The sequence below is a fragment of the Dermacentor variabilis genome, unplaced genomic scaffold (assembly GCF_050947875.1).
Source record: "Dermacentor variabilis isolate Ectoservices unplaced genomic scaffold, ASM5094787v1 scaffold_13, whole genome shotgun sequence".
NCBI lineage: Eukaryota > Metazoa > Arthropoda > Arachnida > Ixodida > Ixodidae > Dermacentor > Dermacentor variabilis.
In genome coordinates this window covers 44,343,261-44,365,157 of record NW_027460291.1, presented here as the reverse complement: position 1 = coordinate 44,365,157, position 21,897 = coordinate 44,343,261, and the positions used below count along the sequence as shown (strand labels likewise).

The window sequence follows — 21,897 nt, the reverse complement described above, 5'->3', positions numbered from 1 at the left end:
CTACTATAAGAACATATTTCACATAGTTTACTTTCAGCGTTTGCGTATACCTTTCACACAAGCCGGTTCGGGAGACTCCTTCGCGGCGACCGCGCGTATAGTGGCGTTCGCTGTAATTATTCGGTAAAGAGATAGCGTCTGTAAACGATTATGTGCTTCAAGTTTGCCCAAGATTATTATATCGACAGTCAAGAACTTCACTCGTTTTGAGTGTACCTACATAAATGTCCAGAAGGGCTGCCGCGTGGTGTTCTTATTGAGTGCCGTAAGCGAAACCTATGAGGAGCGCGCTGCGTGATCCCTCATACTACGCAAGGGAGGCGCTTCCGACAGATGGCGACTCCTTTACTCCTCGCCTCCAATACACGACACGCGCTACTCTGGCGGCATCACGTAGCCATCATCGCCGCAAAGCCCGTCTTGCGCGGCACTACGCTTTTCTTCTCACGCTTTCGTCATACCCTCATCCGTCCCTTTCCACCTCATGGTTACGATGCACCCTCCTGCTTCGCTTTCATACTCGCGCTCTTTTTGCTATCGCCGTCTTTCATCTCCCGCGGCGTTCCACGTTCGCTTTCATCCTTCGCTGTGCTCTTTCACTCAGTTACGAGGGACAACGCCCACGCCGACGCTCGCTGCAGGAACGGGCCCCTAAGAGCCGCGCTCTAAAAAAAACAAAAAACAAACAGTAGATGTGACATTGACCGAGAGAGTAAGAAATAAACCTTATTAAGGAAGGGCCAGGTTATTCGGGAGCAGCCATTAATCGGAATGCTATTTGTCGTGTTATAAAAGAAAAAGAAACGTGCGCTATGCGTTTGGCCATCCTGACAGCAGCACAACGTGCCGGACTCATTAATGAACTTACGAATGAATGTCCACCCATGCTGCTGCTGTTTGTGAATAAAAGTCCCGCGTAGTAATAATTCCTCTGTAAACGTCTTCCGGCAGGGAACATACGTTGTCAAGCCCGTCATTAGGCTAGCTAAGCGCCCCAGTGCACACCCACGAACTGGTTAGACGACGCGTCGAACAAAAGATCGGCCGGTGACAGCTCCCTGCCAACGCTTTGGCGGCGACGCGCTAGCGCGACTGCACGTCACGGACTTTTCAGTGGATAAACAATTCCTTTGTCTCGTTTCTAACCAAAAACTAGAAATTGTCCCGCAAACGCGCCAACGGGCGCTGATAATGGAACCAACGTCAACAAAGGCAGGAGTAGGCGCCAAGCTTGCACGGTGGCTCAATGGCCGCGGCATGGTCACGGGTTCGATTCATGGCCGTGGCAGCCGCATTCCGATGTGGCGTCATGCAAGAACGCGCGTGTACCGTGCTCTGGGTCCACGTTAAACAATCTTAGTCTAATTCGGAGCCCTCCACTACGGAGTCCCTCATAGCCGGCTGTGCGGTTGCGGCACGTTAAACCACACAATTTAACTTGAACAGTATACAGTAGTACGTTATAGCGTTAGTCAATACATTTTGTACGAGTCAAAAGTAAACTTCTACAGTGTGTTGTCCTTCATTCTCCAATACTGCCACAGACGACGGAATACGGGGAAGTGCCGAAGCGCAATGTAGTAACAACGTTCTTGAGAAGTGAGAGAGAGAAAGCGAGATAAATGTTGAGAAAGATGCCGAGGTTAAAACAGGACGGAAATATCAGGTTAGAAAGCCTGCACTGGGGTGCAGGCGATGGTAAATTGAGAGAGAGACACTGAATGCCAGGGTGAGCACAACACAGGCGCGAATACCCGCGCACACCCACGCCTGTGCACACTCCGAATCGGGGCATAGTCGTTCCCACACGCGAGCGGCTCGAAAAAGGCGCGCCATGTCTTCTCTACCAACAATCGGATGAGGCCGATTTTGTGATGTCTGTTTTCCGTACACGAAGCTGTTGTTGTTGTTGTTGTCATTATTAATTGTTAGTTATTACTATTTTTATTTCTAGTTTTACTATTCGCCATATAAACACGTACGTACCGAGACTACAGAGACATAGAAAATCCGGCTAGCAATTGTCTTATGGTAGCTTATGCAGCATCAACTGCTCTTGTGATGCCAGCGCAACAATTAACGCTGACACCATGAACAAACGTTTGTGGATTTTGCATCTTCTCTTTGCATCCATTTTATAGTGCGCTGTTAACGTAAACCAAGAACTGAATGTATTCAGAACATGCATATTGAAATTTCAGCTGCCGTACTGCGTTGTTTGTTGAAGAGCAAGAAAACAGCGTCGTTCAATGACAGGATACGACTTGCCGATCTGCAACTGGTTCTTCCTCATCAGAAGTATTGCGTGTAAGAGCAGAGACATCACGCTGAGGCTCACTGGCACGTCATGCATTACCCAGCGTGCAGGCTCTTCCACCGGGCAGCCAGCCTTTCCGGCTTCTGCCACCGAGGTGACCCCAAAGTCGGCTACCCGCAGTAATATTGCGGAAGTAGAGGTTTCAAAATAAAGTCGTAGTGATGGCTCGCCTGGAGGGAGAGAGCTCTGTCATAAATATCCACAGGCGGGCGCTAGCGTTCGCATGTGCGTGTCTGTACGTGTTTGGATGTTAATGTTGCGGGAAGATGTAACTTTTGGTATGGTAGCTTGCACCTACTCCGAATAAAAAAAAAAGCAAATGAAACATGTTTCTCCTTATACACACTTTGGGCCTTCATGAAACAAGTACATAAGAAATCACACTCAGACGCTGTTGCTCCCAAATAAATCTTTCTGTGTTCTTAAAGCACATAACTAAATTATCTTCACTTAGATGCAAACTTAATAAAATGAACTAAACACTGATTACCAAGAAAAAAACTGCGAAAAATATAAGATATTCATGTTACTATGCGAACCGAAACATTTTCTCTGTGGAAGAGAATGATTAATCAGCTTCTGGAATCCCCACTGCGAATCACTGATAACGTTTAATGTAATTAGAGAAATGGGAAAACGAACAAAGATAGGGTGAAGGTTAACGCCCCGCTTAGTTGCCGCAGCATGGAAAGCTTGTACAAGGGAACCCTTGGTTAGGATTGGATGTCTGGGACTGGGCTTTATGAGTGGCGGGGCTATATAAAAAAAGTTGATTGTGAAGTTTAGTGTCGCAAAGGAAGATATATTCTATGAAACGTGCCATAGCGGCGTGTAGGGATATGTACTTTAACGTGCTCTGAAAGCAGGGTGCACGAAGGTTTTTTGCATTCCTACTGGCCAGAACATGTACTCCTCAGCTGGGATTCAAACCTGCGATATCGTGCTCAGCGGCAGAACGCCATATTCATGCAACGTTGCGTCGTCTCCCAGATTTGTATTTCAGTTGTACACCAGAGAATCTCGTGCGATTCAATGTTATAAGAGAGAAATTAACTAATATGGCAACCATGAAGCCGCGTCCGATGACATCCGGTCTCTGCGGGTCAGGTGATCCCTGAGGGAAGTTTTCTTCAGCATTGGTTTGTAACAGTCGCAAACTTATCCGACCTCCGGATTATTGCAGAGTCGACAGTACCCTGCGGTAACCGAAGAGTAGCTCGCGGTGTCAATGCCACCTGTGCTGGTTAGCAACTTCGATTGTATACGACCACCTCCTTACAATGAAACTGAAGGCAAATTGACGTTGAAGCGAGCTTCCCGCCGGCGTTCACCTAATCGCGCTGTCTTCATGCTTTTTGAAGCAGAAGCCATATTTTACATCTTTAAGTGCACCTCTGAAATTGAATGCAATAAGATGTCTCTGGTTTTACGAAGATTCAGCGTTTGAAGCGATGCGTCAGCGCTTCAGCGCATAAAGCGCTCATCGCGTTCAGCGAAGAGATGGCGCAACCGCCTGGGCCACAGAATTTTGCAGAGAAGCTGCATACCTCAGCCCCCCAATGCATTTGTCGTTTCTGTGGGCAAAAACTCAACCAATTACAGCGGGAGGCGCACGCCGCGTGGCCCACTGGGTTTCTTACAGCACCGCCAGATAGCGCTCGCCTCCGCGCATCCAGGTCCAGGTGATAGACGAATACCAGACAGTTGGCGACAAAGTAGGATGAATTTAATTTATAAAGGTAAGGGAGGGAAAGACAGAATTCACTCATATAGACCGTTGACCATTACATCAGTAATATACAGGCTAGCGATGCAGGTAATCAAATGAAAGCTTCATGCATGGGCAGAGAATAATGACATTTTGGGAGAGCTTCAGAATGGCGTCAGAATAGGTAGGTGTTTGGATGATAACTTGTTTGTTCTTACTCAGTGTATTGAAATATCAAAAGCAGAAAGCAGACCGTCGTATGTGGCCTTTTTAGACATTACAGGAGCCTACGACAACGTAGACCGCAACATTTTGTGGGATATTCTGGAAGGGAAAGGCTTAGGTAACGATTGTCTACAGCTTTTGAGAGAGATTTACCTAGAAAATACTGTTTGCGTTGAATGGGAAGGGATGAGGAGCGAGGAGAAAGTTCATATCAACAAGGGACTGAGGCAGGGGTGCCCTTTATCCCCGCTGCTGTTTATGATGTACATGGTGAGGATGGAGAGGGCGCTAGAAGGAACTAATATCGGGTTTAATATCTCTCATACAAACAGGCGGGTACAGTAGCAGAGCAGCAACTCCCAGGTTTATTTTATGCGGACGACGACTTGCTCACTAAATTAACAAGCATGGTGTCACGCGCATACAAGCAAACAGAAACACATCTCACTGGATGACCGCGGGAACTGGCTGTCAAAACGCTGGAGTGAGGAAGCGCGGCAGCTTGCAGCAGTGAGCGAACTGATCTTCGTACTGCTTCTCGCATCCAGCGCTAACTAATCCGCGAAAACACAGCGCGCGGTGGACCTTGTCGTCGTCGCAGATGGCTTTCAAAATAGATACAGCTGCCCGGCGCGCGGCCGTCCGAGCCGCCCGGAGTAGAACGCGTCCTCCCTCCCCCCGAAGCTTTGCGCGCGACGGAAGACGGCGCGCTTCCTTTCAGCTTTCCTCCCTTTCGTGCGCGAGATAGAGCCGTGATCGTCGGCTCATCCTCGCACATACAACATACGGCGCGCGGTGACGATTTTACCGCCCTTGGATTTTATACGCAACCTCACGGTGACGCCGACAGCAGAAATGCGCTTGGTGTGTCCATATACTTGCTATCGCAATAAAAACAGGGAAGAGATTGATATGACCGGATCCGTTAGAAGCATAGATAACGGTACAGGGTAGATAGCGAAGTTTTGAGGTAGAGAAAAAGGATTGAAGAGATTTACACAAAAACGCTAGAAAAACCATGTATACGTAGAGCATGCCTGAGAAACTCAAGCAGGCTGGGTGGCCATTTGTCACCGCCCCATATCAAAGGGGATGTCAATAAATGATCATCATCATCAACACGGCAGCGGCGGCGCCAGCCTTGCTGGGGAAAGACAATAAAGGACCAGAAAGCTCGTCTTTCCGCATAGCGTTCACCGCAAGCGTTACCCCGCAAAGGTTACGGTTGCATAAGCCGCAGTTGCCGGGAAGCGGCAACTGTAGCGTACGAAGCAGGGAGTGATGTAACTACACTTTCATATGCAAAAGAAGAACTCGCCTAGCACCTGATGTCATTTGTGCGTGATAGCGCTACGAAAAAGTCACGCATATATACTTAGGACTACCGAAGAGCAGCCTGAAGACGATGAGCGGCGACGGGAGCAGCAACGTCAATATGTATGACTGCGTCGTGCTCAAGTAGTATGTAGTGGTTCGTGCCCAAAGCAAGCCATGCATAGGACGCCTGAAGAACAGCGCGAATAGAATGAGCTACGAAAGGAACAGCAACGTCACACAACGGCGTCGTACTCAGGCTATAGACGGGACCCTGATCAAGGCTACGTTACATTGGCCCATCGGATCAGGTGATACCACAGCTTCGTTGGTCAACCACCTTCACAGCATGGATTGGAGCCCATTTTTTAGTCACCAGGGAGGAACAGAATGACGATTCGGCTGACACCTCAGGCACTTAGAGATTTGGGGATGCCGTTTAAATGGGAACTCCGTTCAGTGTGGAGAAGTTGGAAGGCTTCGTTTCGTTCAAAAGTTAGTCAGAGAGGGCCTCGACATTGTGTTTCTTTGGCAGTGCTTTGTCACCTAATGCTTGCACTCCTGTCCTCTGCAAAAGTTAGCCCAATTGAATCTCTTAGTTGACAATACATTGCGTGATTTCCTATAGAAACAGTTCTGTCACACGTCACGCACAGGCACGCCTGTCGGATATTGTTCTTATCTCGTTATGTACGAGTAGTCGCATTTTCCCTACGATTCTTCAAATGCATTTGTGTTCTCAGACGAAACCACAGCCTGTTTTCGCACATGATGATGATGATGATGATGACAATGATGATGATGATGATGTCCCTAAAGTATTCTAAGTTGTACTCTCATATATAACTCGTAACTCTAACTTGCACCCACCTTGGGGGAGTGGTCGAGAATTGGGCATCTCAACGTTTATATAATATTTAAAGAAACTACAAGTTATGTGCAATTTCGCAATCGACATTTTCACTAAACGACTTTGTCGACTCGGAGTCATCATCTTCATCGCAACCTGCTGCGATAGCTCCATGGCTAAGACGTTGCGCTGCGGAGGTCCAGGCCACGGGTTCAATCCAGGCCGCGGCGGCCGCAATCATGTTGGGGCGCCAGAGCGCTCGTGTACCACACACTGAGTGCACGTTAAAGAAGCCCAGGTCATAAAAAGTAAAGACTGCCCACAACGGCGTGCCTCATAGTCAATTCGAGGTCCCGGCTCGTAAAATCTCACATCTTATCTTTGTTTTTCTTTCTCGCTGGACACGTGCAGTGTGTCGCACGCGCGATACATGAAACTTTTGTCAGTAATCCTTCCCGCGTATTGCTGACACCAGCGAATTCATCCATGCTCATTTAGCAGGCGCAAAATATATCTCTGCGACCACCTGAACACGCCCACTGCATTGAGAGCAATCGGAACGAAAATCGATAGACAATTTCTTTCGGAGGCGTCGTTCCCATTTAAAATTCAGATGTGCGAGGACAAGATAGAAGAAGAGGATTAATGAAATAGGAGTCCGCGACTTTCTACTGAACAAAAAAAAAAAAAGAAAGAAAGAGAAGAAGAAGAAGAACGCAAGAATCGCACGTACGGCGGGCTGTCATCAAAATACGAAAGGAAAGTTAGGATTGATTGATAAACTTTATTAAAAGAATAATCAGAAAAACCGCTAATGGTCGGGGCCCTTAGTCCAGGGCTCCGCTGGCTCTTGCCATCTTCTCAGCTCTCTTAATCAGCTTGAGCTGGTCGTCGAGGGCCGAGCTGGACAGCAGTGCCTCCCATTGCTCCCTCGTTATGTTCGTGTCTGGGTGTTCTATGTTGTGAAAGTTAGGAGACTACTGTGCGAGATCCGAATGGGTGCTATTACACCACGCTTTAGACGGTTTTTCTGTAGACGTGCGAAACAAGCAGCACTCCTTCCTCCTATACGTTAAATATATTCAGCGCCCATCATCTACCAAATCAAGTTGACTGAACTTCAGTTCTGAGGATGACGTCAGTATCTTCTCTCTCCCTGCCATGCTCCCTTTTATGCCTATACCAGGCAACGCTGCGGGAACTACGCAAGGGTGCGGTCACATAAATTTATCGTTCCGCGCGTTTCGCAGTGACTGGCCTTTGATATTCAACATTTTCTGCAGAATAACGTTTTGAAATACTAGAACTGTAATCTACGAAGGTAACATTACGTCAAATCACGTATCGTTTGTGCGTATTGAGCTTCCAATATATATAGCACGCCCTGTTCTGACCGAGAACGCGCAGGCGGTACATTTTGGAAACTGTGCGACGGATTGAAGTCTGGGGTTTTACGTGCCGCAACCACGATTTGATCATGAGGCACGCCGTAGTGGGCATTCCGGATTAACTTTGACCACCAGGGGATGGCTAACGTGCCTCCAATGCATGGGACACGGGCGTTTTTGCCTGTCACCTCCTCGAAATGCGGCCGCTGCGGCCGGGATTCGATCCCGCGATTTCGTGTGTAGCATCGCAACACCATAACCGCTAAGCCACCGCGGCGGGTACTGTATGATAAGTGCGGCCGCGCAAACGTAACAAACGAGACCCTGAACTCGTCGTTCTGTGGTTAATAATTTGGAACCTGTGTCTGCAATGTGACAATTGCTTCATATATTGTGACTGTAAAGTACGAAACCAAGCTTGCACGAAGTCACTCAGCGCAATGAAATAATTCTTGCTTCCATTTAGCAGGTACTATATTTATGTCGCAAATACATATAGTCTGAAATGTTGCTGTAGCTTCGTCAGTGTTGCATATTAGGTGTGCAACAAAGTATAGCTTGTATTTATTCCGCACGCGATAGCGTGAGTGACACCACCTGGCAGTCGTCTTGATTAGCTTTCCTGGCACCCACGATGTAGTCCAGTGGCCCACTGTAGTGTTCAGGCCGTCGAGCACGAAGTTGCAGGTTCGAATCGCGACGCAGGAGGCCGGTGACGGAAGCGCTACAGTTTAGCGAAGGGGCAGCACAAGGTGCACGATGTCAACGGTGTGTGTAAAATCTCGGGGAAAGTGACGCCGCCACTGCCGACTGTTTGCTGCCATGCGTTTCGGCGTGACAGATAGGTCAGGCATTCAAAACATATCGAAGGGTTACGATATCACGGCGCCTCACTTATATGGCGCCTCACAGCGCCATATAGTTGCGCGGGACACAAGCAATCTGGCCTCATACCCCGACGAATTTCAACCGTCTGCGCAAGTGCACGCACGTGTGCGCTTAACTAACGGTGGTTTTACTTTTTTTCGGTGTTTCTTGATAAATTTCTCTTTGAAGTCAGAGCACGTTCAGCCTGCTCTTTTCGTAGGTCCTCGTTCTTCGGCGCTGTGCAGCTGTTTCATCGTGTCTTACGAACTCGCCGCAGTTTCCGTGCTTTTAGTGCTCCAGACAACCATGGTTGTCTGGAGATTCGAACGTCTTGCTTACCTTTAAGGCTGTCATTGCGCATCAAAATGCTACTGGATAGTTACAGAAGGCGCTCGTCGCTTGTTTGCGCCAGTCGGTTACTACAAATATCAGCCAATGTCACAAGGCAGTATATTGCTTTATAGGATGACAACTGTTATCTACCTAAACAGGCCTATAAGTGCCTGTTTTAGTGCCTATAATATTGGCGTAGCAGCGCCTTTTTGCTCGTCTACTTGCAGAGACTACAGCTTCGTCCGTTTACAGATCTTTCTTAATGTCAGTGTTGATACCCCCATGATGGTGGCGCTCGAAAGATCCGGTAACGTAGCTTATACTAAATCGCGTTCTGTCCTGCAATAGAGCCCTGCAAAAAAAAAACAAAAAAATCCCTCAGTGTGAGCACATTCCTGCAAAACGTATGTGCCTATATTTGTTGTCTTGCGTAAATTCACGTATCTGTAGCAACATTGGCGTGCAGTATATAATCGATACCTATAGTATTCCTTGATAAGCCACTGCCACGTAAAATGGGGCTTGCCCAGGAGGCAGTGAAGCCTCACTTATTTAGTTTTCCGTTAGGTATAGACACTACGGATAGTCCGAGTAATCCCGTTACCTGACTAACACTCACAAGAAAAAGAAAGTCTGCCTGGCAAGTTAGCGCCTATCTCTATTGCGATCATTCGCCTTGTCATTCGCGCCGCGCCGCTTCCCCGATACGACGTGCGTTAGACCGACAGCTTACATAGGCTGATTGAAATAACGCCTGGCACGTACAAACGCTGGACTGGAAAGTACGTGCAACAGAAAGAAGGTGGATCGACACACAAAAATCTGCGTAAAGGGCGCGAAGATCAGCGTCAAAGGGAAACTAAGCAAATACAAAGACAGCGTTTAACGCTGTCACACGAAGATTATTTCAGAGTAAATGCATGAAGCGCAACTTACGCCCACACATAAATATACGTACACACAAAAAAAAAGGAAAAAGAAAGGTAAAAAAAAAAAGATAACACGAGGCTCGTATCGAGAGTGTAGCCGCAAAACAAATACACAAGCAGGACGGCGCGCAGCAAAAGCAGGAGCAGCGTTATCATCATCATCAACAACAAACAACCGTAAACGAGGTTCGATGCAACCGCAACAGAGGAAAAAAAGGGCTGAGCGAGCCCGTAATTGCGTAAGCGGCCGGCGCGATACGTTCGTTCGCTCGCGTGCGTATAAGCTTACAACCTTGCGCCGGCTGTTTTGCAATTTGCGGCGCATGTGCGTGTGTGTGTGTGTACGGAGGGGGGGAGGGAGGCTATAAAAAGTGGATTACGGGTTTAGGGCGGCGGCAGCGCGCTGCCACTAATTGGAAGGCCCTTGCAAGTGGAGCGCGACACAGTTTTGTGCTCGCAGACAGAGCATGGACGCCGGCCGACGCATGCCGCGGGGCGTCCGACGTGCGCGCGGGCCCTCAATTTACGCCCGCGAGCACACACACAGCCGGACGTGGGCCAATAAAAACGCGAGAAAATAAAACGCCAGAAAAGGAAGAAAGGGCGGAAGAAGCGTCAGCACCACTTTGCCGATCAGCACCGCGCGTCTGCCGGCAGCTGTGTTCGAGACTGTTTCTGTTACGTTATCAACCCTTCAATCGCACAGTCTTGGCAGCGTGCCTCGTGCCCGGGAGATGGCCAAGCTGCTGCGCCAGGACGATATTCCGCAACACGTGAAGCGCACACGTGACTCAGCGTTAATCTCCGCTCCAGGAGGAGAGGAAGCGGAAGAAGATCGGTCGTATGTGTGCTGCCCTGTTGGCTCATCGAGTGGCGTTGTACGCCGGAAGTCACGTATTGCGCGCGCGTCACTTCACTGATTGCGGTGGGAGTAGCGCACTCGAGCCTAGCTGACCTTCGGAAACGTCGATGGCGAATTTCCTGTGGCGCTACCTGTGGTCCGTGACAAGTTACGAATGCCGCGGCAAGTGCCCGTCGAAGGTAGCGCGTTGTACCAAGGGCTTGCTTATGTACGTCGACTTGCAGCGAATATTTTCACCCTATTGTGGCAGCATTGCTTCTTTTTTTTTTGGGGGCCAGATGCGAGTGAAACCCACTGTGATGGGCTCAACAGGTCCATTCAGCATTTCCTGGAGCACCTTGGCGGTGATGATACGCGCACGCCTACACACACGCGCGCACACACACGCACGCACGCACGCACGCACGCACAGAGGAGATGTTTTTGGCGAGGAAATACTCCGTACGGGATGTCAGCATAATCACTCTCATCATCCCTTTCCGAGCCACTGGCTTGTGCAGTGCCCACGGTCTCCGTCCCCAAACCGGTGGTTTTGGCTGTTCGTGCATGTGTACGCGTGTTCGGCGTACTCTTCTTTTTTAATTTATTTTAGAGCTCGGGCTTCTTGTATTCACGTTGGTGGAATCTTCGAAAGCGCCATTGTCTGAAGTGCGGTGGGATAAAGTGCAGGCGCACAACTTCGGCCTGTGAACGTGACGACCGAAAACACAGTTTTAAATGCGCAAATAAACCTCGTCGGAATAAAATAGCCAGAGCTTGTTCTGCTTGTCGGGTATTATACTGCTCCCATTATTTCTTTCTGCCACGTAGCAATGAAATAAAGAAGAGAATTTAAACTGGCCCACGTTGAGCGAACGTTGTCTTGTCCAAATTTCTACGAAATATAGCGACCCGCCCTTGTTACGTCATTCGATGTAACTCAGTGTTTTTGTACGCGTTCTTACAAAATACTGCTGCAAGCGCAGTATCATACATGTTGTTTCGCTCGTGTAAACCATTTTAACAGACGCGAAACTGGTCGCCAGACACGTGTTCGAAGTGTCCTGGCTTTGAAACAAATCTGAAGCCTCCACTTTTTGACCTTACCATGCACGCGACAGCATCCTTGTGTCGCTCTTCCCTCAACCTATTTATATAAAAAAAGAACTATGTAGATGAATGTAGTCTAACCTAAGGTAATATACGAAACCATCACATATACAAAAATGAATGAACTCCGATAGAACTTGTGCACTTAAGGAGCACCGAGGCATACTTTGCGGTAAGCACGACTGAAAGGTGGCGGAGCAACCCGACAGGCATGCGCAACGCAATAATAGCAAACCCGCGTGCTTTCAAACGATCCTCGACTCGAAGCTCTTCCTCCACTTCACCGAGTTGATAACAGCGCCATCCTTCTAGTGGTGCGACGCTACACTTCACAAGAATCGCCGTGGATGATCATGAAGCGGAGTGACGCCTTCTGTCGAGAGGTGGCGCTGCTGTCTACCTTCTTAGTTTTGAAGTCAGGGAAGCTCGCAGTAAAATTGAGTATGAAGAACGGCTGAGGAATATGGAAGAAAGTAAATGGGCTGGGAGAGTGTTCAGGTATCTGTACAGGAAAAACATTGATTCACAGTGGAGGAAAAGAACTAGGAAGCTTAAAAGCAAGTATGCGGCCTCTAGGGTGGACAACACAGCAACAAAGAAGGCCAAGTGGAAAGTCAGAGAGGCTGAATTAATCTCATGGGTGGCGGCAATGGAAAAGAAACCTGCCATGAGTAACTACTTAAGAGGAAAAAACGAAATCAGGAAAGAAACCATTATGATAACTCAAAGGGAAGCTCGTTTCTTTTCGAAGCGAGATCGGGATGTCTTAGAACACGCACCTATAAAGCGAGATATAAGAAGGAAGAAGAAGCATGTGCTTGCTGTGGTAAAGCTAGGGAAACTACGGAGCATGCTTTATTAGAATGTGAAGACGTCTACCCAGCGGTCGATTTAGGCACCACTGGCCTCCTTGAAGCCCTTGGGTTCAGAGGGAGCAGTGGTAAAGCAAGCATGTCCGCAATAGACATTAGTAAGAGGCGACTGGAGGATTGGTGGAAGAAAAGTAGGGAAACGACAAAAGACGGAGACGTACAAAAGCACAGTTCGCAATAGGGGATCAGAAGATTTGGGCGTGGTAGTTGATAGTGTTTTTTTTTCTTTTTTCATTGTTTAACCTAGGTAGGCTATTAGGCAGTATAGTAGCAAGAGCTTGGTGGCGCAACCCACCGCCCCGTTCCAAAGGGGACGCTCATAATATCCATCCATCCATCCATCCTTGAGTCGAGGTGGAGTGTTGGGTGGCGGGACGTTCAAGAATACGGAGGAAGGTGCGTAACACAAAGTTCGTAATACATTAGTTGTTACGCCACCCGACTGAACAATACGGGAAGAATCATTTTTTTTATAACGTTCCATATATACAGCAGTAGCGTCTAAGAGTCGTCATATAATCGGGTCCAGCAGCGCAAGCAGTGCTAGTCGCGCATCTGTGTCGCAGTCCTCGAAAGCAACAGCCCGAACGCGCGTAAGTGGCTATTCAGCTTCCAGCTATTGATGCGCAGTCATTTTCAGCTGAAAGGCAAAGACAAAACTACCCAAAAAAACGCTCGTGCTTCACTACTCTGGAGAGTACGCATGGATTTGGCATATTTCCCTTGGGTATATCGCCTTGGGGTAAATGATCATGTGACTAGGCCACAATTTTCGAACGGGTACGCAGCGATAAGAAATTAACCTAAGGAACTACCGCATTGATGAGGTTTTGGGAATGTTTTTTCTTTTGCATCGGCTTTTCAATTTACGGTGACAGTATACTTTTGCATAGAAAAAATGATTTGAGTCCATTAGTGCTTAGTCAGTATCACAGGTCATCGCGGTGCATATAAGATGCGCGCGTATGGCAAGAACTCACGCCATGTATATCGATGCGTGACTGCCCTTACCACATACTGCTATTTTGAGTACTGATAATCGTAGGTTTTCTTTTTATGTTTAGGTCATATGCCCCCAGTTTCCGGTGCAAGTTGTGCACTCCTCTTAAAAGGTATAAAGCTTCCTAAACACACGATTTCTGATTTTAAAAAATAAAATACGTGATGCGGGAGGAATATGGGAAAGCGCAGATAATGGAAGTGCCGACACATCTCGGAACACGGCTTTAGGTCAATATCTCATGCTTAGGAAGCTGCCCTAGATTTGTTGATGATCGTACGAGATGCGAGATATAAGTAAATATGAAAACTACTATCCTGGCTGAGTGCGTGCTGCACTGTTCAGGTGACAACCGTGTTTTCAATGCGTCATTAAGGACAAAGCGTACATAAGGTTTTAACATCAATAGTTTCAAGGACAGCCGGCTATGTGAAGTTATCTTCATGGAGGTCAACAAAGAATGTCCCATGTTTTTTTCATTAAACACAACACGCAATACCTAATAATTCTTTAAGCAACGAGTTGTGTATAAACGTATCGCCGATAATTTGAGTCTCAAGCACCCTCTCAACAGGGAAGCTGTAGAGAGGGTGCTTGAGATATTTATTGAGATATTTGTCGACGACGAGGAGCCGTTGGGATGTCACTGAAGTGCATCCACTGGCGTTATGAGGCGATATTCACAAAGAAGTTCGTATAGGTCAGCTTCTTAAGGTCTAACAAAATTTTCGGTGTTGTGATCTCCTATTTTTTTTTCTCTCTCTCGGGTTTTCATGTCCAGGACACTACGCAGAGCTCTGACATATCAACAGATTATGTCGGTTCCGCTCACTATAGCGTCGCTGGTACTTCGTCATATATAGTTGTTCAAGTTATCGATTAGTTTGCTCTCATGATACCACATGCTAGCTTCCTCTTCATCGTAGTTGTTAGAGTGACTGGCCAGGAAAGTCTGTGGTGGGGATTGCGATACCTGAAGCAACCAAAATTCTACTTTAACTGCGAGGCTTTCGTTCTAAAGAAACCGTATGTCTTTTTTTTTCCTTTTTTAAACTTCTTGCGACTTTCGGGTGCATACTCCGTTGCTTCCCAGCAGAGGTATATATAGAAGTAGATGAAGCCAGTTCCTTGAGTACATCGTATATACTCGTGACATATCAGCGCAATTTACCCACACAGACAGTTCTTATTGCATTCTGCCTCCCTGCGGCGCATAAACAGGAGCTCAACTTTTCGACATACGAAAAGATCTTAAATAGCTTGCCATTTGAAGTTGGACAAGCGCACAAGTGCACAAGACATTCGCCTGGGCATGCGGCCGCTCGTAACATTTGAGACTATCATATTTCAAAGCAGTCTGCTGCGAGGTGAGCTGTAGCTGTCAGGCGCTAACTATACGCTTTACCAATGACACTTGTCAAGCTCATCTGATGCCGGTGATTCCTCGTGTCCGCGGACCCGAGCAGTCACCCGCATGACGACATTACCAGCGAAATTGCCCCAGTAGTTACAGGGTAACGAGCAGTTGCCTCACCATATCCGGAAAGCGCGATGTAACTAGCGAAGTTACCGCAAATAGACTCCAGAAAGGCAACAATTGCACGGCGCTTCGTGCCCACCGCGTCGAACAGCGGAACCGGACGACGAGGTGCTGTGCCAATAAAGGAAGTGACGTACCACGTCCGGGTCCATGGGTGGCTCGCTGACGCTGCTCCAGCGGCGGTCCTCGACGGCCAGCTGTTTGTCGCCGGACTCACCGCCACTACTGTGCCGCCGGAACGGAGGTCTGCGTCGCCGGCTGCTTCCGCCCTGCTGGAGACCGCCGCCGCCTCCGCCACCCCCACTGGCCAGGTCGACTCCACTGTCCTCGCTGGGCAGCTCAGCGCCCCCGCAGGCACCTTCCACCACAACCGACTGCTGCTGCTGTTGCTGCTGCTGCTGTTGTTGCTGGTGCTGGAGCTGCTGCTGGTGCTGCTGCTGGTGCTGGTGCTGTTGTTGTTGTTGTTGTTGCTGTTGCTGTTGTTGTTGCTGCTGCTGCTGCTGGAGCTGGAGCTGCACCTGCTGCTGCGTTTCTTTGGAGCGCGCCGCCTGGACCTCTCGCCGGTACAGCAGCTCGTCAAACTGCAAGCGTGCGAGACAAGCAGCGTCTTCGGTATATATACGCGGCGTCTCGAGGCAACTTGGAAACGTATGGCTCACCATGGCCCAAAAGCCGTAGTGCGCCTGTCGGCATGGGCGGAGCTAGTTACACTACGTTGTTGTTGAAAGATTGAGCACCAGTGCAACATTTGGGGTATGCTCTAATTATTATCGAGGACGCCTAATTTTCTTTTACAGTCTGAGGAGTTTGAAAGCCGTTTGTACGCGTTTTGTTGTGTTCGTTTTGCTTTCATTGTCCACAACAGGGTACAAAACTTTTAATTTGACGTAACCGTGGTTGTGTGTTCTTCAAGCAGCCTGGCTGAGTTCCGGGTACGTCGACCGACGGCTTGAACTGGTGGACTGGGCGGAGAAGGCCAAGCAGGCCCAGGGCCTTAGTTGAGCCCAATCCCTCAGCCACGTCCCCCTTTACCCTTCCCCCTTTCAATAATGTTTATCACCACCACCTTCAAGTATCATGACTGTTCAATCGTAATGGTCCCCGTATTAAGCTTAATTAGTGAGTCAGTCACTTTATGTAACACTCCCATAATATAAAGTTTCCTTTTGCGCCTTTTTTTGTTTTTCTGTTCTCAAATTACTTAGCCACTTGGGATTACCTTTCATTGTATCCGACCAGACTTATTCCTTGTTAATATCTCTGTCTTCTCTCTTGCTTTTGTTTTCTCTCTTTTCAGGGGGGTAGGCGCAGCTCTTCGTTGACATACACTCCCGAATTCCACCACTTAATAAGAACAATAGGTTTTAGAAACCCACAGAGAGGCGGGCATGTTTTCGGTTTATACAGAAAGCGGGCAAAAAAACTAAGCGGAAATTACTTTCGAAATTACTACCGAAAAACGATAACACGAGAGAGGATTATGACTACGGTAAGAAGTGCACAACCAGGTATGCATGAATTATAAAGCTTTGGAGTGTACAGTTCCGGCAGCGCCTGAGATTTATTTGTCGGCTCAGCAAGCATAAGAAAACTAGAGCCTAATAAAGCACATCTTGTTCACAAGAGAAGTCATATGGCGCCTTCCATTGTGCGAATACGAACACTGACTTCAGACTGCACGAGACGTGCACTAGCGCGTGCTCGCCCCCATTTCAGTGGTGACTTGCGAGGGCACTTTTCGAACACTTGCCGGTGCTGCTGTTCGGTCACTAGAAAGCGCTATTATTAGGCGGTCGGGACGAGGACGACCAATATGTGAAATCAAATATGTTCCCGGGGAAGGGCTAGTGTGAACGCCTGTAACGATTGTCGCATTTTAAATGCACGTAATACGTCGAGATTGGAGGCATCGAATCTAAACGATAGCACATAATAGGTCGAAACACCGGTAATTTCATTATAACAAATCTAGTAACGTTAGGTGCGCATTGGGCTCGATCCTTGTTCCCGCAGAGACTGCCATGAAAAAGGAGGAGGAAAAAAGAGAGGGAATGACAGGGATGTTACTCAGTGCATAAATACCGGCTGGCCACCTTGTGCTTGAGGAAAGGCGTAAGGAGGATAAACATTGAGAGAAGGAGAGGACAAATAAAAAATAGAGAGAAACAAATGCACGCTCTAACGCGATGAAACGCGTTACAACTTTCAAATTTGGTGCTGCCATGGAAGGGCCATGTATAACTGAAACATGTTCCGAGCACTCCGTGTAAACTGCACCTGCCCTGGGCGGCGTGATATAAGCGCACGGAGGAAGATGCCTGAAAAAGGGCTCCGCAAATAACAATCCAAAAGATAAAAGAACTGGCAGACGAAGCGCGAAGGCTTCGCGACCAACACCGGTGGGTGTGTGGCAGGGATTATTTAGTTAGCATCGCTAAACTAATTTGGAAGATCTGCGGTATCTGCATCGCCAATGTGCGCAGAAAAGAGCTCATGCCTACAGAATGCGCGACCGGCGGGCACTGAGGTGCCTGGCGATGTGCTAGAAAAAAAAAATATTTTTAACCCGGAGTATAACAAGGAGAGAAGAGCGGCGAGGGCCAAGGCCCTCATCGACTTTCACGCCAAGGACGAGCACTCAAGGTTCGTGGATGCGGCAGAATATCAGGGAGACTGCGCGGCGTTCGTAGCTACCGTCATCGAGGCGTCGTCCGGCGCGACGAGGGCAGCGGCGAGCTCACGGATCCGCGAGGCGTGTCAGGCGGAGGAGGTGGCCATTGCCCTGGCCATTGCCGACCCCGGGTGCCAGACGGTGTTGTGCGATTCGCGAAGCGCAGTGCGGAATTATGCAAAGGGTAAAGTGTGTCGTGAGGCTGTGCGCGTTCTGTGCTCGGCTGACCTGAAACGACAGAATCGGTATGTTAGAATCAAGTGGTTCCCGGCGCACGCGGGCAACGATGCGTCCGAGAGGCACGATAACCACAACGAGACGGCACACGCAGTGGCGCGAGCGCTAACCAACCGCGCCGCTGCAACCGACCGTCCAACGTGGTGTAGTGCCAAGGACCGCATGACGACGTTCAATGAACTTACACAGTTCCACCGCCTGGCTCGAAGGACTTTCCCACCCCCGCACCCGGGGCTGAGCCGAGCGGAGGCGGTGCTGTTCAGATAATTGCAAACTGGTTCTTTACCCACCCCAGTGTTAATGACTCATCTATACCCTAAATTATATGTGAGTGATTTGTGCCGCATGTGCCAGCGGGAGAGGGCCACCCTGACGCACATCCTATGGGATTGCACCAAGTTCCCCAATGAGGCTTCGACAAGTACAACGATTCCGCCGCGACTCGCGGCTGCGGCGGAATGCTACGACCACGAAAGTCAAACCTGGGCCGTCCAGCAGGTCTCGGCGGCTCTTGAAAGACAAAGGCCGAGCGAAACCGACGGAACGTTGCCCCTCAGGGCGACCGACCGCGGGAGTAACACGCGCTGGAGTTGAGTAGAGACCACCCGCTGAGAAGACGTCAGGGCCCGCGTCACGGCGCCATTTAGTCATGGTGTCGTTCTGCAGGCGACTACATGAAGTTGTCTCTCTCTCTCTCACTTTTAGCGCAGATATGCAGAGCAACGTTCTACGAATGCACACGCAGGTCATCATAGCGATATATTTGAACGCCATTTGCTCACACGCCTTGTCAAAGCATTGGACTACTGCGACAGCTTCCCTTCACAAATAGGCCTGAACACGAAGGCCTGCAGTGGCTGCGTCGTACCTTTATCCCATACCGTTAAAAACACAGATACACATATTCTACATATTCTCTTAAAGCTTATTTCGGAAGCTTCGTGTGTTTTATTTTGTTTGTTTACCTGTTTTCACGAAGAGAGGAAAGGAGGGATGTGCACTCTGTGAGCGTGCAGTCTGCTCGTTTAACCATGCGAATCTGTATACTCTCCATTAGCATTTTTTTTCCTGCGTTCATATAAACTTATAGAACACTGGCAACACACACACAATACTGAATTTATGTAGAAAGTGAATAATTAACTGCTTAACACTCCGGTTGCTACCTTGCGCTATACGGAATATTCATTTCTTGCACCAGGGAAATAAACGCGTGCAGTGAAGTATCCCGCATTTCGTGATGCCGCGATAAACGAAACTTATTTTTCCCTTCATAAAAAAAACCATTAAGCAGCTCGTAGAAGGGCTCGCCTTGCACACCTGAGCCCCGCTGCAGCCGGTCGCCGATCCCAACATAACGGTGGAGCCCGCGGCGAGACGCTAGGCGGCGCCACTTTCCCAAGCCTATTGCCAAGTTAAAAAAAGATCCTCAGTGAAGACGCCCTCGTCGCCAACGCATAGCCCGAAACGCGGAATGAGGCCGGATAACGCGCCAGATGGTTTCTGGGTTTGGATCGGGACCGAGTTCACCGCCAGTTCGAGCGACAAACACTCGCGCACGCACGCACGTACCTTGTCGAGGTCCTCCGGTCGTATGGAGTTTCTCAGGTGGCCCAGCAGCGCGTACTTGTGCGGCGTGTCCAGAAGCTCCAGCAGCACCGCGACGAGGGCATCCACCGTCATGGCACGTGTCTCGTACTCGTTCCGGTAGTAGGCCAACGAGATGCGCGCGCTGCACGGAACAAGCACCCCTGCTGCACTAGTTATTGCCTACTTGGCGTTATTTATCGGCCATGCTGCTCTATACGGAACGCCACAAGCGGTTTAAAGCGAACGAGCGAGGATTTTCCCAGACACCGCATTTTTTTCCCCACTACAGTTTGCACCCTAAAACGCGCAGCGAGTACTCTGCGATTGTGGGTGCGCTGAAATGGCGGACAGTGTGCCCGTGAAGAAGGGAACATAAGAATACGTTCGCGACTTCGGCTCAAGTGTTCCCTGCGCAGGAAGTGTACCTCTAGAATTCAGAGTGAAGGTGATAGAGAAGCTTGATGGAGTAGTCGTCGTATGTCGTATACGTATACATGGTGTTCCAGGTAACTTGAACCAATGATTAAAAAAAAAAAAAAAACGTGGTTAATCGCAGCTAAGTGAAACCAACGACATCTGGTTTGCCGTCACGTGGCACTCCTAAACATATTCTTATGTTTAGCTTAATAAGTTAAATTACTGAGATCATTTATTCGAAATATTTATAATTCACTTCACGGCCAATTACGTTTTGTTATGTTATTCAAAGACATAATGAATAATCGTTTTTTTTAATGCGCCTAGTACGAAAGGTGTCACCACTTATCGAATTTCTCTGCTGCCAAGTTATCGTGTCCAATCAGTCTTTTATTATTTTTTTTTCATCGGAAAGGATACCAGCCGGCTTCAACCATCATCGTGCCAAGCTAGCTTAGGCTAACATAAACGAAATTTTGTCTTCACCGACCATAATTCGCATCTTGTCACAAGATCGAGCTTTTTAATCATGAGCCCGGTTGTCATCCTTTTCTGCGGTACTAATTTATTCGTACGTAGCTCTCTGAATCCGGTACGCTCATAAAGTTGGTATTCCGCTGTAGTGAACACGCATTTTCTTGAATTCTTACAAGCCTGGAACAACTAATGAATGGAATTACTTTCACACTCAGACATCCTCACTACAGAAGCACAAACTTTGTGTAAGCTTTCACTTATTACCGTTGTGAAAGTATGGCCTTCCTTATTCTCTTTTTTTTTTGGATGGGAAGCGGAGGGGTGGCGTTAGGAAATTTGAATGGAAGGGTAGGGGCAACCTTTCGAGCGAAATTGCGAGCTCCTAGCTGCATGTACAAAGAAAAAATGTGGTTCTAATGTACATGACAGCACTTGCCAGTGAACGAACAAGTTAATTTGCAACGCTGAATACGTGTTGTAGAAGCTCTTTATTGTCAGCGAAATAACGCACACGTGTATTGAGTTCCACGGTCACTATAGAATGGCTTTCCCGTCCAGAAATTAAATAGTTTTATGAGTAAAACTTTTATTGGGCCGTGGTAAATTGTTTAGAAAAAAGTTATATACTCCGCTGGTGGTATACATGGCGCAACAAATACGTTGATGCGTCGGTGTTGGAGGTCTTCCTACGCAGCCTGGCCATGTATTTGTTTATCTTAGAGGATGTGGTGTGCGTGTTCGTGCGGGGAGCACAAAGCAACCCACGGAGGCCGTGAAGCATAGCTGTAGCATATATCGAACATTAGAACGGCATCAATTCCTTATAGTCAGCTAAACAGAGCGAAAGAGCTGATACGCTAGCGCTGGCAAGGGGCAGCACTGCCTTTTTTTTTTCTCTTTTTTTTAAAGAAGCTTCGGGCCACAAAAGTGTTCCGAAGCTTTACATGGCGGCTCCACGTTATCGTGGCGAATAGAAAGGATAGCTAACTGCACACACCTCGTGTGTAGGCGCTTCTTGTGATACGGAAACAACTTAACGACAAGGGAGAACAGAGAGATATATTTTATTGACAGGAAAGACCTGAACTGGTGGACCTCAGCTATTTGAACTCTAGTCTGCTGCTCTGCATGTGAGAAGAGGGAAGGGGCGTGAAAGTACAGTCACGATCAATTTGAAGGTGATCGCTCGAGCGGCGACCAAAACTAGGAGC

The 21,897-nt window shown here is 48.3% G+C and overlaps 1 protein-coding gene across 2 annotated transcripts in view; it reads right to left on the bottom strand.

Annotated features, from left to right (window-relative positions):
• Positions 1–21,897, bottom strand: part of LOC142566856 (whirlin-like) — a 428,510-nt gene that overhangs the window by 259,381 nt on the left and 147,232 nt on the right. For both annotated transcript variants that reach the window (XM_075677763.1, XM_075677764.1), the window contains exons 8-9: positions 19,775–19,934; positions 15,432–15,875 (exon numbers count right to left, since the gene is read on the bottom strand). In XM_075677763.1, the coding sequence (XP_075533878.1) occupies positions 15,432–15,875; positions 19,775–19,934 (604 nt within the window). The remainder of the gene's footprint in view (positions 1–15,431; positions 15,876–19,774; positions 19,935–21,897) is intronic.